The sequence below is a fragment of the Carya illinoinensis genome, chromosome 12 (assembly GCF_018687715.1).
Source record: "Carya illinoinensis cultivar Pawnee chromosome 12, C.illinoinensisPawnee_v1, whole genome shotgun sequence".
Taxonomy (NCBI): domain Eukaryota; kingdom Viridiplantae; phylum Streptophyta; class Magnoliopsida; order Fagales; family Juglandaceae; genus Carya; species Carya illinoinensis.
In genome coordinates, this window is record NC_056763.1 from 26,182,232 (window position 1) to 26,200,996 (window position 18,765).

Here is an 18,765-nt window from a genome sequence, read left to right on the forward strand (position 1 = left end):
TATATTGAAAATTTTCTTCCTCAATAGGATGCAAATCTGAGTATCCAGCTATATTTGAATCCACATTGAGTCTATAATACAGTCTCGATGTTCGCTTGAGTTAATCCGAATAGGTATTTGATTATAAAAATCTGGATACCCAATTACTCGGATTGTAATTGAATATTTAAATTTGTCAAAAAATAATTTTAAATAAGAGTGTTAGAAACACAAATCAACGTTATTGTATATATAAGGTAATTTTTTAAAATATAAATTCGGTTATGGATACCAAATATTAATTTGTAATCAATATTATATAATTGTACTCATATTCGAATAGGGTGGGTATAAGATTTTTGAATATAAGCCAAGATAAAATTTGGGTATATGCCCGCCCGAATGAGTCCGATTTTTCAAATTACAGACCAGACCGAAAAAAGAATCAGCCCGAATACATAGGCCTACTCAATTACAGTTAAGTTAGATTTCATTTAAACTTATATTATAAGAAAGCAAAGTGTAGCACATCAAATGTTTTGAAAGATAAATTCATCTTAAATAGTAACATTTTTCAATGCAAAACTGAGGTCCCTTTACTTTAGAATTTACAAATAAATAATTAAAAATTAAGTACGACTAGATATAAGCGCGCACACTCAACAGTGTTGATATGTGATAATTTAATTTATAAAAAAGTTTAGTTTTAAATCTTTCTTATATATCACTTTCTTTTCAATTCTGTCAACTTTGCACAGAATTCGGATGGTAAGTTGAGGCAAGATAACATAAAAATTAAATAAAATATTAACATAATATTGTTTATTCATATTATTTTTATTATAAAATTTAAAAAATTTTAAAAATTTATTATATTTTGTAAACAATTTTAAAAAATTAAATATGATGACGAATTCTTTCGATCCAAATAAACCCTCGGTCCATCAATCAGCACCCACCTCTCTCCGGTTAAACTTCATTACGTTCGTACAGTTTCTCGGTCTTACGCAGCTACGATACGAACGCTAGCTGGATCGCGTCGACTCACTGAGTGAATGAAGTGCCGATCCGTAGCATGCATATGGTCGGGCGCGCATCCGTCTCACAGAGTAACCGCCACCGCCGTGCTGAAACAACCTCCAACTCTCTATACAGGCGGATCAGATGGCTCCATCATCTGGTGGAATCTTTCCTCCACCGGTTCCAATCCGGTAACTTCAACTCGCTCCTCTGCGCTTCTTCCTTCTTTAGACGACTCATTGTTCTCACTCTACCATCTATTTTTCAAAGAGCCACTGAACCGAAAACTGTCCTCTGAATACAAGAATTAGGCTCTAAAAATGGATTCGCTTTGCTTTGACATGCGGCTCTGTTTGCTTACTGAGAAAATTTAGAAATGAAATTAAATGGTTTGGGTGTCATGTACTTTTCTTCTTACTTACTAAATAGTTGCTCCTACGATGCAATTCTGGTTCGATCAGGCTCTCAGTGGACGGGCGAGTTATTTTCGTCTTTAATTATCAATAGAAAAAACAAATATATTTTCCTCCCACGATAAATTGATCATGCACCAATCTAATGAGGTTTCATCTGGACAGGAAATTAAACCAATTGCTATGTTATGTGGCCACGCCGCACCCATAGCCGATCTCGGAATTTGTTATCCTGTAGTTTTGTCAAGAAATGAAAAGCTAGACGCTTCAAGTAATGTTCTGGCAGGATCTACTCCTGATTATTATGGTGCGTTAATCAGTGCGTGCACTGATGGCGTATTGTGTGTGTGGAGCAGAAGCAGTGGGCATTGCAGACGGAGGAGGAAATTGCCACCTTGGGTAGGCAGTCCATCCATGGTTCGAACATTGCCTTCAAACGCAAGATATGTGTGCATTGGCTGTTCTTTCGTAGATAATGTGCAATTGTCTGAATGCGGTTCCGTTGATTCCTCAGAAGGAGCTGAGGGATCAGTGTATGGAGAATCTCAGCACAGAAAACCACCAAAATGTGCTGTAGTAGTTGTTGATTCATATACACTTATGATTGTCCAAACTGTTTTTCATGGGAATTTATCTATCGGTTCATTGAAGTTTATGGCTGTAGTTTCGTCCATTGAGCACAAAGAGAAACATTCAGTAGTCATGGCTGATTCTTTTGGTAGGCTGCAATTGATTCCGATATTAAAGGATCCCCACCAGCATGGGGATGATGCAACTGGTTTGCATAAAAGTTCTCAGTCAGAGATGACTGTTTGGGCAGATGGGTTGAGTGAAGGTGGACAGGTTGTGTCAATCGCAATCTGTGAGAATGTTATTACTTTTGTTTTTAAAAAGCACTGCATATTTAGGCTATTGGCAACTGGTACCACTATTGGAGAGATTTCTTTCGCAGACAAGATCGTCTATCTAAATGGCAGGTCTACTCACTCACATGTTATAGGGGGGACGTTTCTTGAAAGTGAAGAATCTGGGAGAAAGCTGAATACTGATGGATTCGATGAATTATCTACAACCAGTTTTATTGTATGGAATAATGATGGTTATGCTATTGTGTATTGTGTATCATTTTTAAATAACATATTCAAGTGTGAGGCTCTTTGTGAGATCCCTACCACTTCTCATCATGATGATGCGAGATTATCCGTTTGTTTCATTCAATTGAACCGCTATCTTCTTCGCATTTGTTCACATTGTATTTATGCTGAAGAACCTTTGCTGTGGAAACCCCACATAACCATCTATTCACCACATACAGAAGATGATGACCATGGAAAGTTGTGCTGTAAGTTCAGAATACTTGGAGAAGGCAGTTTTTCTGTTGACTGGATCGAAAAACCTACTTCACATCATAAAATTGAGGGTCCCAGTGATGGGAAGAGTGAGTTAAGTTCTTTGGAATCATCTGTTCCAAGTCCAATAAGTGGTAATAATATTCATGCATGTTATCAGTCCAACAAGGCACGGATTGTATCTTCTTCCATGGTTATTTCAGAAAATCTCCTTGCCCCTTATGCTATTGTGTATGGTTTCTTTAATGGAGAAATCGAGGTTGTGAGATTTGATATGTTTCATGGAATAACTTCTCATGGTAATAATTCACACAATGAACTGGGTTCACATGCATCCAGACGATATTTTCTAGGGCACACGGGTGCTGTACTATGTTTGGCTGCACATCGGATGGTGGGAACTGCCAAAGGATGGAGTTTCAATCAGGTTTTAATTTCTGGAAGCATGGACTGCACGGTTCGCATATGGGACCTTGAAACGAGCAATCTCATTACCGTAATGCACCAACATGTGGCTCCTGTGCACCAAATAATTCTTCCCCCGTCCCGGACTGACCGTCCTTGGAATGACTGCTTCCTCTCTGTTGGCAAGGACTCGTGTGTTGCTCTTGCTTCTCTGGAGACTTTGCGAGTTGAGAGAATGTTTCCTGGACACCCCAGCTATCCTGCTAAAGTTGTGTGGGATGGAGTAAGAGGTTATATTGCATGCCTTTGCCGAAACCATTTGAGGACATGTGATGCGAGTGATGTCTTATACATTTGGGATGTAAAGACAGGTGCTCGGGAGCGGTTTCTTCGTGGGACTGCTTCTCATTCAATGTTTGATCAGTTTTGTAAAGGTGTCAGTATGAATTCCCTATCGGGCACCATACTGAATGGAAATACCTCAGTTTCATTACTAAGTCTTCCAATAATTGAGGATCGAAGCTTTTCTCATTCTAACTTAAATAGTACAGATAAGTTGGTCACTTCGTCAAATGTGGTGCCAAGTATTGCAAATATAGTTGAGCCCAATACTTCCCAAGCACATATTAGTAAAGGAATTTCGGCAAAATCACTTCCAACCACTCTATCTATACTTCAAAGCAGCAAGTCCTCCATCAAATGCTATTGCCCATTCCCTGGAATCGCTGCTCTGAATTTTGACCTTGGATCATTGATGTTTCCTCATCAGAAGCACGGACGCACTGCCAATGACAGTAATAAGTTAGACAATACCAATGTGAAGGAACAGGGTAATGACAGACTAAGTCCCCACCACATTAATATAGAAGATGGTGATGTTAATGAGAGCATGAATACTTCTATAGAAGAGCTTGAATGGATTAGATCACTTGAAGAATGTTTACTTCGATTTAGCTTGTCATATTTACACCTGTGGAATGTAGATTGTGAGCTTGATAATTTGCTTATAGCAGACATGAAGCTAAAGAGGCCAGAGAATCTTGTTGTAGCTTCTGGATTGCTAGGGGACAAAGGGTCTTTGACATTGACATTTCCTGGTTTGAGTACTATTCTTGAGGTAATTGGATGAACTTTTTTTAAATGTTGGCCCATGTTTTCTTGTTTGGCTCCTTGCACTTTTTCCTGAGGCATTGTTATAATGTTTCAGTTCTGGAAATCCTCATCAGAATTTTGTGCAATGAGGTCACTGACAATGGTGTCCCTTGCCCAACGAATGATTAGCTTCTCTCACTCCAGTTCGGCTGCCAGCAGGTATTGCAAAGGTTCCAAAGGGAAAAAAAAATTACTTCACAGAGTCCAACTTGTCTCATCTCTAACAGATTTAATATTCTTCAAATTCTACATCATGTTATCAATTTTATATTGGCATCAATCTAGTATGTGTTCAGCAGAGAACTAAAATATGAAAATTCTTTTGAAAATTTGTAGGAAAAGTAAGATTATTGAAATCTTGCAAGAGCTGGAAATAATGAAGAGAAAAAAAGTAACTTGTTTAAGTCTTGGGTGATAATGTAATAGATGTGTGGAGAATATTATTTATTAACTTTTTTTGTGATTTAAGAACTGTATGGTTGCTGCTGTGGTAGTCATCTGGATATTATTGTCTTTATATTAATTTAATATCTTCTATTGAGGCTGACATTGTTTCCACATGCTTAAAACAAGGGTTTCCATTTTTTATGTTATTTTTATTCCTTAAAGAAAACTTCAAATTAAGGATTAGGGATATCTCAATCAATTTGCCTTAAGCCTAGATAAATTTTTACTACAAAATTAGTCTGATAGTAAGGTTGCTTTTCAATCTCCTGCATATGTGGTTTCCTCTTGCACTAGCTCAAATGTAATGTTGCTGCTCTCTATGTATGATTTTATTTCCTCTACTAGGTAATTACCGTGCCAAGATTGTCTCCTAAAGGTTATTCATGCATGACAAATGAACATAAACTGTATAATCCCTTTTCCAGTAATGTAGACTGGTTTTGAAAATTGTGAGAAGAAGGTGGAGGCTTTCAAGGCTTTCTTTCGTAATAATCTTTCATACTGAATGTTTGTATTGAATTATTTTTCTATCACTAGTTTTCAGGATTTTCTAGATCTTATTTCTTCATTGCTTAGGTGTTTTTTGGTATACTCTCTGTTTACTGAGGTCACACACGTTTTTTTTATCAATAATAAAATTTGCATTACTTATAGAAAAAAGTCATGTAGATCATTTATATTATTTTTGCTGATCTTTTAACCTGATGGCATTGTTTGCAGTGCTTTAGCAGCATTTTATACTAGGAATTTTGCTGAAAAATATCCAGATGTAAAGCCACCTCTACTCCAGGTTGCATCTTGTGTTGGAAGCCATACCAGCATGGCTGAATTTACCAATTAGTCAAATTTTCATTAAATTTATGTTTTTATTTCTGCTTCTCTGTTTTACAGCTTTTGGTGAGTTTCTGGCAAGATGAAAGTGAACATGTACGTATGGCTGCTCGCTCTTTATTCCACTGCACTGCTTCACGGGCAATTCCACTTCCTCTGCGTAGTCAAAAAGCAACTGACCAAGCAGATATGAGCTCTCTAATTGGCACCAGAGAAAATGAACATGAAAATGTAAATATAGAAGAAACATCTGCTAAAGGATTGCATTCTGATCAGCTCCTAGAAACACAAGGGATCTCCCGGGTGGAGGAATCTAAGATACATGATTGGCTAGAATATTTTGAAATGCAAGACTGGATTTCTTGCGTGGGAGGAGCAAGCCAAGATGCCATGACGTCTCATATTATTGTTGCAGCAGCACTGGCTATTTGGTATCCCAGCCTTGTGAAGCCAGGTCTTGCCATGCTGGTTGTTCATCCCCTAGTAAAATTGGTTATGGCGGTGAATGAGAAATACAGTTCCACTGCAGCAGAACTCCTTGCAGAAGGTATGGACAGTGCATGGAAAGCATGCCTTGGTTCTGAAATACCTCGTTTGGTTGGAGACATATTCTTTCAAATAGAATGTGTAAGTGGTCCATCAGCCAACTTAGCTGCACAAAATCCAGTTGTACCAATTGCCATCCAGGAGACTTTGGTCGGTGTTCTTCTTCCAAGCTTAGCAATGGCTGATATACCAGGGTTTTTAACTGTTATAGAAAGCCAAATCTGGTCTACTGCATCCGATTCACCTGTTCATCTTGTATCTCTTACGACTCTCATCAGGGTTGTGCGTGGTTCTCCAAGAAACTTGGCTCAGTACCTTGATAAGGTACGTATGGTCCATGTTCAATGTGGAAGGTAAAAATAAAAAATTGAAATCTTACCTATAAAAAAAAAATAAAAAATTGAAATCTTAAATGCATGAAATTATGAGAAATTTTAGAAGAATCACCATTCCGTCCAACATTGATTTACTTTATATAGGGTTTTGAGATGTGTAAGTTATACCTACTAATGGCAGGATAAGCCTCTATATGTGTAACGCCTCAATGGAAGATTCAAACCACATGACCTATACTCCAAAAGGACTAGTCAATGATATAATTGGAGCCCTATTGGAACCTTAAAAAAGCAAGAACTTCTCATTTCCAAGCAATATAGGATCCCACACATCACCTAACATTATCTTTATTATTTTTATTGTTTGATGTGACTTCACCTCAAGCTATAAGATTTTTCTCTACCCCACCAAAAAGTAACAATCTTGCTTGTCCCTCTTTGTTTAACAGTAAATAACAGTTAATCATATTGCTAATAATCTTTTATATTTAATTAAATTTAAATAAATTTTGTCCTCCATTTTTTTTTTTTTTTTTTGTCACGTCTCTGTTTAAATTTATATTTGACATTTGGGCAGATTTACAGGTGGTTAACTTCATTTTGCAAACTATGGACCCTAGCAATTCTGTCATGCGCAAAATGTGCTTTCAAAGTTCAATGACAGCCTTGAAGGAAGTTGTACGTGCATTCCCTATGGTCGCCTTGAATGACACATGGACCAGATTGGCTGTTGGGGACGTGATTGGAGAGATGAACAGTGCTAACATTCGGGTGTATGACATGCAAAGGTACTAGTAGACAAAGTATTGCTTAAGAATTTAAATGATTATGTACAGATGCACCAGAAATGTGCGTGCACGCACACACACACACCGAAAGAGAGTATCGTGATTACTCTCTATAGCAAAAACCCTAGCAAATACTGCTAGGTAGTCAATTATCAATTAGATTCTAAACTGGTGCGTATGATATCAAATAATTTGATATCATAAATTGTCACTTGGGGTCTCAGTTGATTAAAGAAAACGTGAGCTTCTGCATATCTTGATATACAAATGTTTTTGTTGAAATTCTTCTTATGGTTACATCTTAATTAGCTTCGTGTCTTTGTTTTTCACTGCAGTATGATAAAGATCAAGGTTTTAGATGCAAGTGGACCTCCTGGACTTCCAACCATGCTTGCAACGGCATCAGAAACGGTGGTAACTACTGCAATTTCTGCATTGAGCTTTTCGCCAGATGGGGAGGTACTTGTCATTGATATACCCTGTAAACAGAAAATATGCGTTTTAACAAATGTCTAAATATATTCCTGTTAATTGCAGGGGTTGGTTGCTTTTTCTGAGCATGGTTTGATGATAAGATGGTGGTCATTGGGATCCGTGTGGTGGGAAAAATTGAGCAGAAACTTTGTTCCCGTGCAATGCACTAAACTTATCTTTGTTCCTCCATGGGAGGGATTCTCACCGAACTCTTCTAGGTCAAGCATAATGGCATGCATAATGGGAAATGGTAGACAGGTCAATTCACAGGAGAATAACAGCATTTCAAGTCACGCGGAAAGTCTGAAACTATTGATTCATAATCTTGACCTGTCTTATCGGCTAGATTGGGGGGGTGAACGGAAACTACTTCTTTCGAGGCATGGCCATGAGTTGGGCACTTTCCTGTTATAAGCATCCTCACCTCGCATGCAGATTGTCAAGGGCAAGCCCTTGGAAGTTTTTCGTCTTATATTGAAGTAGGGAATCACAACCAGTTTGCATTTTCAGTTGCAATTTTGTTACCAATAAAAATAGGACGTCTTTTTCATTTGATAAAAATAGGATATGGTGCTTCTTTTTTCTATTGGCACTGGATGTCTAGGAACAACATCTCGACTAATCCTGAGGGTGCATAGGCCCTCGGCAGAGAGTTTTCTACAATTGCACCTCAGGTAATTCAAGAAAAAAATTTCACATATGATGGCCACTAGAGATTATTTGCACTTAAAGAGATTTGAATTTTAGACCTAGGGGAGCATTCCCCAAGCCCAAGGCCTTTGATCCAACCCCTAGGGTTTAGCATAGGATATGGTGCTCTTAGTTAATTTCTGATCATCATCACATCATCATCATCATCAAGTTTCCGGGGGTGCAATTCTATTTCGGTGTCTAAGAGAAGTGTCCAAGGATATGCAACCCGAACTTTTTGCTCAAAGCAGATAACTATAGGTCTTGATATATGCATTCATATCTTGGTTATGGCGGTGAATGAGCAAAAAGAATATTTCTATGCGGGAAGATGAGGGAAGAGTGATTTCCATGTAATTCTTAACAGTAGTCAGTAGATTGCCGAACCTATTAGGATGTAGAACTACACTGGGTCTTTTTCTGGTTGTAACCTTTTTCCGGTTCTGTTCTGTATAAAGCAATTCCTTTCTAACGATTTTAAAGGCTATTCAGAAGGTTGCAATGGCAGTAACAAGTAATCTGAAACTTTAGGTTATGAATTTTAGTCAATTTGGGATCGGAAATTTTGGAATCCTTTTTTAATTTGCTGATTTTGTGGTGATAAATAGAAGGCATGCAGTTCGAAAAGATCATATAAAGTTGTGTTTTTAGTTTACATAAATCGTCATCATTTGCTTTTTTTTCTCCTTTGTCTTCTTGATTGTCAAACATTAATATTGCCATAAAGCAGTTATTCATGAGGTGCTCTGTACACTTGCGTTTAGGCTCAAAACATAATACGATAGATTGGGTCTAGAAGTTTGAGAGGAATTGCAATTGCCTCAGTAGCGGGCTTAGGCTCTCCATCAATTGTTCACAAGGATGGTTGTGAATGCCCTCATATGTTGTCACGACGATGCTTGCATCTTTTGAATGTCGCTGGATTTGTTTCTTCACGTTGCATGTATGATGGGTGCAGCGATAGTAGCTCCTATACACATGATATATATGTTTATCATATATAAATCTTTAAATACATTAAGAAGAGATCAATCATGAAAGAAGTATGGAAATTCAGTAAAATAGAAGGTGCTCAAACATATATAAAACTATAACTGGATATTTATTTTTTTGGTTTTTTTTTTTTTTTCTGAGAAATATTTTAGCCACAATGATTTTAGAAAAGTAAACTTACAAATTGATGTGCTTAGATTTAGTATGTTAGATTGTAAAGTCACTTTTATTGTAAAGTAGATCCAACATATATCTTATGAAATTATACTATTTTGCGAGTTTACTTTTGTAAAATATCTTTATCTGTAGTACCACTCATGCAAAAAAACCCTATTGCATATGCATATCAATACTTAAAAAAACTAAGTAATGTTTTTGTGAAAATTATCGCAAATTTGTTTGTGAAAATTTTTGACTAGCAAAGTATCAGAGTGAGTAGCCTTGATCAACATGTAATCAACATTTTTTACAAGTTTTGATCATTAAAGAAAAAACACGTGATGTGATAAGTCTCATCGAATGAATTTAAAGGAGCAAGAGTGCTACACCCTCACGAGCAACTAGCCACCCATCTTGCACCTTGTCCCTATTTGGGTAGGGTGACTAAATCTATCCCTGCATCCTGTCTCGATCTGGACAGGATGATCGTTTGCATTGGCCTATCGGGTGGGCAAATTGACACCACCACCGTTTGGTCATCCCGTCTCACAACATATTTTTTTACAGAAGATCCAATAACATTGCTTGTACATAAGAAAAATAGTATAAATCCAATAAAAAGTCTCAACAAAGTGACAAATTGCACATATGTTCATATTTATGCGCAGACCGATAGAATGGGCCATGACCATGGGCTACGGCCATGGGTCATAAAGATATGTGCACAAATCTAAAGATCTGTGGGATGGCTCAAGGCCGACATGGCCATAGGTCATAAAACTTGCAAATCCACGATCGTAATTGTGATTCTTTAACTTATAAATCCACGGCGATCATAGTTTTGAGTCATATAGACCCACGGCCAAGCTATGGTTTTATCGTCGTAGACTATGGCTTGACAATAAGATTGCAACTTGGTCATTGGTCATGAGTTGTGACCCGTGACAATGGAGAGAGAAACCATCTTAGAAGAGGAGGAGGAGGAGAAGGTAAGAGGGAGGAGAAGAGAAAGTAAAGAGAAGAGTGGATGATGAACTGCTATTGAGACATGAAAGAAAGGGGGAGAAGAGAGAAAAACAAAAAGAGAATATGGGAGAAGGAAAAGGAAAGGATCTAATAGAGAGGAGAGGAAGGGATAAGGATGTGGAAGGCGAGAAATGAGAGGAGAGAGTGAGAGAAATTATGTATTTATACTTGAGAGAGGTTTTTTTTTTAATATATATGATATACATATGTATATATATTTGGGCTGGGCAGATGGGTGAAACTAAAAGGTGGGCAAGGCCCAGACTAACACCTGCTCCCGCCTTTGTGCAGGGGCGGGCGCCTGCCCGTCTGCCCTAGGTGAGGGCCATGTACGGTTACCCCGACCAGGCCTATAAAGGAGCCAACTGGCAAAAAGAATAGTACTGTACGTGAAGGAATAAAGTGGTGGCAATTTTAGTAGCCTATCGATCCTGCTTATGTATAAATGGAGTGATAGTTTGAATAATTGAGGGATAGTTTGAACCAAGTAGAGCGTAATTATTTTTATCAGTCACACAAAGGTAACAAATTTTCCAAAAACCGCACAACCAAAAAATTTCTGCTAGTAACCATATAATAAGTAGTTAAGGACTGCATGATTAATTTAATTTGTAGAATATCCCGAAGCAAATATATTAGAAAATGGCATACGAGAGAAATTACTGAATGAAATTAAGGGATAAAAGATCTAGCAAAGTGAGCACTGAGGCAGGAAATTATAGCACCTGGGGTGGATACTATTCTTCACAGCTTTCTGCCCGTACTTCCGCCACTTGAATCCATCGTCTAGAATATCATCTGGGCTTTTCGTGTGGAAGGCAATCCTCTGTGGAATGGTTTTCTTTGTCCTGCTTACCCTTCCTTTATGTCTAGTACTGCCATTTTCACGGCCTACTCCATTCTCAGCCGTTAGGGGCTTGCTTGTTGATGAGGGATTTTGGTTGTCAAACTTGAAGTTGGGACTAGCTGAGAGAAGGCTAACCCAGTCGATGTCTGAGGCTGTTTCAGTTTGCATTAGTCTGGGTTCTTGCATTAGATGTGGAGGCGATGGAAGTGAGTAGGAGATCGGAATGTTAATGTTTTGAGTCATGAGTGGAGGGGGGAGTTCGTCCATGCATGACAACGGTTCCCCAAGGAATAAGTTTCTAAGGAATTAAGTACCTAGAGCTAGGCTAGCTATGGGTTATGTTTGGACCTTGAATGTAATGGAAGGATAGACTTGCTTATGTTTGGAGAGTTCCATGCTCACACGCAGAGAGAGAGAGAGAGAGAGAGAGTTCCATCCATTTGGTCCTTTGGACATGTCTTTATGCAATAGGACAGTTGAACAGAAGTAGGTGAAGTATAGTTGGCTTTATCATGCGCATAAGCTAGCTGGGGTTTCCTCAAGAAGTTCTCTCTTTCTCTATCTCTCTCTCCACCGTCCGGTCTGTTGTCACCTACACATGCACATGCGTGCAAGACAATTGGCTTCTAAATGGTTTAAAGTACAGGATTTAGGTATTGATCAAAGCGGCTAATCAGATCGACCAGCGTCTTGGGTTAAGAACAAATGTTGGTGTGGTAGTTTAGAATTTCTTCATCAATTGGCTGACCAGCCACTCCGATTAACCCTCTCAGCGGGCATGGTCATTATAAGCTCCCGGCCGCAAAATAATCAACTCATGACCACTTCAATTAATACATATAGATCATAATTAAATACATGTACTACTACTACTACTACTACATATATATCTATATATATTATTCTAATGCCACATTTTTAGTTCATGGTTTTTAATTAGATAAAGAGTTTTGCTACATGCACTCACTAATGTGATTGGCCAAAATAATTATTTTATATTAAAAAAAATAACACAGTCAATCACATTAGTAGCTAGAATGCGGAAAAAGTACGTAAAAGTGATTGAACATAAAATTTTTGATAAGATTGCTTGTATAAGAATTTATCTACACCCAGCATTAGCAATGCCGCCAGTACACTACTCATGTACGTACGTATGTGCTTAAAATCATATATAATAAATTAAGGAACGCACGTCTAAGATAATGAAAACTTAAGAAACTAATTCAGTAGTACTGTAAACAAAATGAATAAAGAAGTATGAAATTAAAGGCAAGTACGTATACTACTCTCGATGCAATTAAAGACATCAGTTATTCTTCTTCATTTATATAATATCCCATTGGCAAGCGACTAAATTACAATCTTAATTATCATGCATGCAGTTTATCGATCGCCAGATAAAATTAAATATATATAGTCGTCTGCAACAAGTAGTACTATATATTTACTAATAATGGCTAATTAATTAGGCTATGCAATCGTTTCGTTACACAGTTCATTGATTGAACATAGTAATATTTCATGCATGCATGCATATGATCATCGTGTATATAAAAATAACTATAAATTATAAGGCCTCGTTGTTATCTTTTATATATTCGTTTGATTTCTGCTAATTTAGCCGTGAAGCAGTTCAACTACAACCTACGTACGTACATTATCTTAGCGGTTGAATATTTTATCAACGGTCAATTACGTAAAGAAAATATTATTAAGAATTCTTAATAGATCGATATATAGCCGTACTCATGCATGTAGGTACGTAAAGCGATCGATCGTGCACGCAAGCTGACTTTTGAATAGCCATTGATCATGATCGATCTCCTGGCCCTTATATATGCTCCAACTAATGTTTTTGTCCGTACAAAAACTCTATGCGTAGTTTTTTTCACATTTTTTTAATATATTCTATTAATATAATTAGTTGTATCATTTTTTTAATATAAAATAATTAATTTAGTCAATCGCATCAATTGAATGAATAAACAATACGTAAAAATGATTACATGTAGCAGAACTCTTATAAAAATAAGCTGATTAGATCGGTATCAAAATCTTAATAGATCAATTCACACATACTGTCATATATATAGAAGAATTATGAAATATAATTAATTATTAATTACTCTGTCCCATGATCAACTTAAGTTTTAATATTAAACTTTGTGAGAAAAATCCTCTCAAATCATTGTTCGAGCTTAAGTGCCTCAAATAAGAGAAAAATAGACACATGGATTAGAACTTACAATATTTATTATTTATTTAATATTACCCAAAATATTTAAAAATGTAATAATAAATGAATAATGTTGCATACCGTTATAGAGTGTGCAAGTGTCGTACAATCATTTTGAAGAAGAGTTGAGTTCATTATTAAAAAATTTATATATTTTTATGTGACTCATATTTATTTATTTTTTATAAAAAAACTATACGGTGCTGCATAATATTCATTGACTGCAAATATCATTTCTTCCATATATAACATTTACGTATACTTTGAAGTAGTAAGCTCTGTATAGGGCTGAGCAGAAATCCGAAAATCCGACTTCGACTCCGACTCCGATCCGGCTCCGCTCCGACTCCGCTCCGACTCCGACAAGTCGAAGTCGGAGTCGGAGTTTTTTTCCCCCTGGAAGTCGGAGTCGGAGTCGGAGTCGGAGGCAGAGGTGTCCCGACTCCGATCCGACTCCGACACACCGACTCCGACTCCGACTCCGACTCCGACTCCGACTTCCAATCCGACTTCCAATCCGACTCCGACTCCGACTTCTACTCCGACTCCGACTCCGATATTGTGCATATTTTATAAAAATATTTGTTATCAATAATATATTAACATCTAATAAATAATAATCTATAAACATTATAATGAATAATATAAGTTAATATAGTTACTATAAGTTAATTTACATTACTAATTTACTATAAGTTAGTAAGATACTATAAGTTAATATAGTTATTAGTTACACTATAAGTTACTAATTACTATACCTTATATAGTTAATTTACATTACTAATTTACTATAAGTTACTATAAGTTACTATAAGTTAATATAGTTACTATATAAGTTACCATACCTTATATAGTTAATTTACATTACTAATTTACTATAAGTTACTATATAAGTTACTATACCTTATATAGTTAATTTACATTACTAATTTACTATAAGTTACTATATAAGTTACTATAGCTTATTTTATATTTTACATTACTAGTTTACTATAAGTCAATATATAATATATAGTTATATATATACTATATATATTAAGGGCTTGTATAGTATATAGTTACTATACTATGTATAGTAATTAACTAACTATACTTATATAATATATATAGTTATACTTATATAATATAATATATATAGTTATATATTAACTTACTAATTAACTATATTTATATAATATATATAGTTATACTTATATAATATAATATATATAGTTATATATTAACTTAGTAATTAACTATACTTATATAATATATTGGAGGAGTACTTATATACTAGAATATATATAGTTATATATTAACTTACTAATTAACTATATTTATATAATATATTGGAGGAGTACTTATATAATATAATATATATAGTTATATATTAACTTACTAATTAACTATACTTATATAATATATATATATATAGTTATACTTATATACTATAATATATATAGTTATATATTAACTTACTAATTAACTATACTTATATAATATATATATATAGTTATACTTATATACTATAATATATATAGTTATATATTAACTTACTAATTAACTATACTTATAGTATATATATATATATATAGTTATACTTATATACTATAATATATATAGTTATATATTAACTTACTAATTAACTATACTTATATAATATATATATATATAGTTATACTTATATACTATAATATATATAGTTATATATTAACTTACTAATTAACTATACTTATAGTATATATATATATATATATATAGTTATACTTATATACTATAATATATATAGTTATATATTAACTTACTAATTAACTATACTTATATAATATATATATATAGTTATACTTATATACTTATAGTAAATTAGTAATATACTAGTTATTAGTTATAACTTTAAGTTATTATATATATTAAATATATATCTTTAAGTTATTATCTATTAGTACTAGTGTAACTAGTGTTATGGACATATTATTAGTTACTAGTTAGTAGTTATTACATCTAGACTATCTAGTTATTAGACTATAGTAAATAAGTTAATAAATATTACTAATTTACTATATATTAATAGACTAATAGTATTAGTATTAGTATATTACTAATATATAATATATTTATTAGTATACATTTTTACTAACTTAAATATATTTTTACTAACTTATTAATTTATTTTTACTAAATTAATAATTTGTATTTTAACTTTTTTTTTTCCAATTTTTTAAAAGTGAAAAGTGGAAAACCCTAATGGGTTAGGCTGAAACGGCGCCGTTTCAGCCTAACCCATTAGGGTTTTCACTTTTCATTTCCCCCCCCCCCCCGATTCCCTCCCCTTTCCCCCCCCCCCCGATTCCCTCCCCTCCCCCTTCAGACTTTCAGTGTTTAGACAGTTTAGTGCCCACTGCCTTCACAACTCATTTTCTTCCTCACTCCTCAGTGCCTCACCTCTCATCTGAACCGGTGCCGTGCCGTCGCCCCTCCGACCTCCGTCACTCCTCTGAAAGCCCATTCTTTGCAAAACCGAGGTGCCTCTCTCTCTCTTTCTCTCTCTATAATTTGTATATCTTAACTATTTTTGCATTATTTTTGTTCATTTTCTTGATAGTTGTGGATATTAGGTTTGTTTGTGTGCTGGAATCGTTGGATAGTTGTGGATTTTAGGATTGTTGTGTGCTATTTATGAAAGGCCATGGGTTTTCTTCATGAGAGATGGATGGGGGTCATGGGTTTAAGCAGATTCGCAGAAGCTTTTAACCCAGTAAGCACTGAGTTCGCTCGAGCGAAGTGTCGAGCGAGGGTCGAGCGGCACACTCTGCCTGAATTCGCTCGAGCGAAGTGTCGAGCGAGGGTCGAGCGATGCAACCACATTTATAGATTCCTAGGACATTTTTTCTCATTACTACTATATAAGTATATATGTATATCATATAAGTTACTTGAGTAATCTTTACATTAGTTCATGAATTTATTTTCTTTATGTTTATCTTATTTGTTGTGCTCTACAGTTCTAGTTATTAAATAATGGATATGGAAGGCACAAACACTCCTACATCCACAGGTGCATCTTGTCCTGGCATTCCAGCCCCAGAACAACCGATTGATATTCCCATTCCAATAGTTGATGAGTCTAGCGGACCAATAGGCTCTTCAGTAGGTACTCCTAGTGCCTTTCATTCTACCCCTCGCCCTCCACCTGGTAGTAGAAATATTAAGAATAGGTCTGAGGTATGGTCCCACTTCACAAGAGTGCCCGACTGTGATCCCGAAGAGCCTATAGCTACTTGTAATCATTGTCATAGGCAATGGAAATGCCATCCCAAAAGGCAAGGTACTTCGGCCATGAAAACACACATCCAACTTTGCCCCAAAAACCGTAAGAGTAAATTGGATAAGAGTCAAACATTCTTGGTCCCGGAAGCAAGAAGTGAAGGAGGGGAAGGGGAGAAGACCTTAGGGATGGCCAAATATAATGAGAAAAAAATACGAGCTGCCCTTGCTAGGATGGTGATAGTGGATGAGCTACCATTTAGATGTGTTGAGGGAGAAGGGTTTCGGGAATTTGTTAAATCCCTTGATCCAAGGTTTCCTATTCCTTCTCGATTTACCGTAATGCGTGACTGTATGAGGGTATTCTTGAGAGAGAAGGATAGCTTGAAGAAAATGTTTTTGACCACCAAACAAAGAGTATGCCTAACCACCGACACTTGGACTTCTATCCAAAATATTAATTACATGTGTGTGACCGCTCACTTCATTGATAATAATTAGAAGTTGCATAAGCAGATCATTTCATTTGTTCGGATTAGCGACCATAAGGGGGCAACGATTGGGAGGGAGTTGGAGGAGTGTATGCTTGATTGGGGCATTGACAAAATCCTCACAATTACAGTGGATAATGCTACCTCTAACGACTCTGCTATTGATTGGTTGAGAACAAGGGAAATAGGAAGTGCGGATTGTATAGCAAATCACGAGTTTATTCACATGAGGTGTACGGCACACATCTTAAACCTTATTATGAGTGAAGGTTTGAAAGATGTTGATGACTCAATTGTAAGGGTCCGAAATCTGATTAAGTATGTGAAGTCTTCTCCCCAAAGACTTGCCACTTTCAAGTCTTGTGTTGATAGATCAAAAGTTCAATGCTCTAGTTTTTTGACTCTTGACGTGCCTACTAGATGGAATTCGACTTTTCTTATGTTGGACGTGGCTGAGAAGTATCAAAAAGCCTTCCAACTTTTGCTTGATGAAGATCCCTACTCACGAGTTTATTTGTCTGAGGATGGACATGGGAGAAAGGGTCTAGGAGCTCCTGGGCCGGATGATTGGGAGACCATAAGAAACTTTTTGAAGTTTCTTCAAATATTTTATGGTATTACATTGCGCATTTCTGGTACACTATATGTCACATCAAATAATTATGTCCAGGAGCTTATTGTCATTCATAAACACTTGAATAATTTTTGTGACAATAGTAATCGACGTTTGAGTTCAATGGCTTTCAGAATGAAGACAAAGTATAATAAATATTGGGGTGATCTTGAAAAAATAAATCGGTTGTTGTTTATTGCTGCTATTCTTGATCCGCGGTTTAAATTGGTTACTCAAGCATATTGGTTCAAGAAAACATTGGGTGAGGCGAAGGGTGAGGAATTTGTTGCACTCCTCAAGAGGGATATGGAATATTTGTATGAGGCATATGTAGAGTTTGGTGGTGGGTGCGTAACTGGTGCTAACAAAACTCAAAGCAGTGAAGCTAGTGCATCAATGGGGAGTAGTAGTACAGTTACAGACTATGATCCATTGGATTTTTTGAGGGAGTTCCATAAAGAGCATACAGCATCTTTGATGGATTGTAAGTCAGAGTTAAAGCGGTATTTGTTGGAGAATATTGAGATTCCTACGGGGAGTTTCGATATTTTAATTTGGTGGAAAGTCAACTCTACCAAGTATCCAGTTCTTGCTCTAATGGCAAGAGATATCTTGGCCATTCCTATCACCACCGTTGCATCTGAGTCAGCATTTAGCACAGGAGGCCGTGTCCTGGATCCGTTTAGGAGCTCTTTGGCTCCTAGAACTGTAGAAGCTCTCGTGTG

The 18,765-nt window shown here is 36.0% G+C and overlaps 2 protein-coding genes across 4 annotated transcripts; one reads left to right on the forward strand and one right to left on the reverse strand.

The window, feature by feature from the left end:
• Positions 1-923: 923 nt before the first annotated feature.
• Positions 924-8,437, forward strand: LOC122290284. Of its 3 annotated transcripts, XM_043097914.1 has the most exons (9): positions 925-1,190; positions 1,578-3,996; positions 4,180-4,283; positions 4,374-4,477; positions 5,486-5,555; positions 5,657-6,466; positions 7,063-7,265; positions 7,601-7,724; positions 7,803-8,437. In XM_043097914.1, the coding sequence occupies exons 1-9, from the start codon at positions 1,035-1,037 to the stop codon at positions 8,151-8,153; spliced, it is 4,341 nt and encodes a 1,446-aa protein (XP_042953848.1). In that variant the 5' UTR covers positions 925-1,034; the 3' UTR covers positions 8,154-8,437. The 3 variants fall into 3 exon arrangements, 2 of the variants coding, with proteins under 2 accessions (XP_042953848.1, XP_042953847.1); XM_043097913.1 differs by having other exon boundaries at positions 1,578-4,283; XR_006236344.1 differs by lacking the exon at positions 7,803-8,437 and having other exon boundaries at positions 924-1,190; positions 1,578-4,283; positions 7,055-7,265; positions 7,601-7,720.
• A 568-nt stretch (positions 8,438-9,005) lies between these two features.
• LOC122290286 (probable WRKY transcription factor 43) lies at positions 9,006-11,911 on the reverse strand. The gene is made up of 2 exons (XM_043097915.1): positions 11,333-11,911; positions 9,006-9,399 (listed from the first exon to the last, which is right to left on the reverse strand). Exons 1-2 carry the CDS (start codon positions 11,719-11,721, stop codon positions 9,222-9,224), a joined length of 567 nt encoding a protein of 188 aa, XP_042953849.1. The 5' UTR covers positions 11,722-11,911; the 3' UTR covers positions 9,006-9,221.
• Between the last annotated feature and the right edge of the window lie 6,854 nt (positions 11,912-18,765).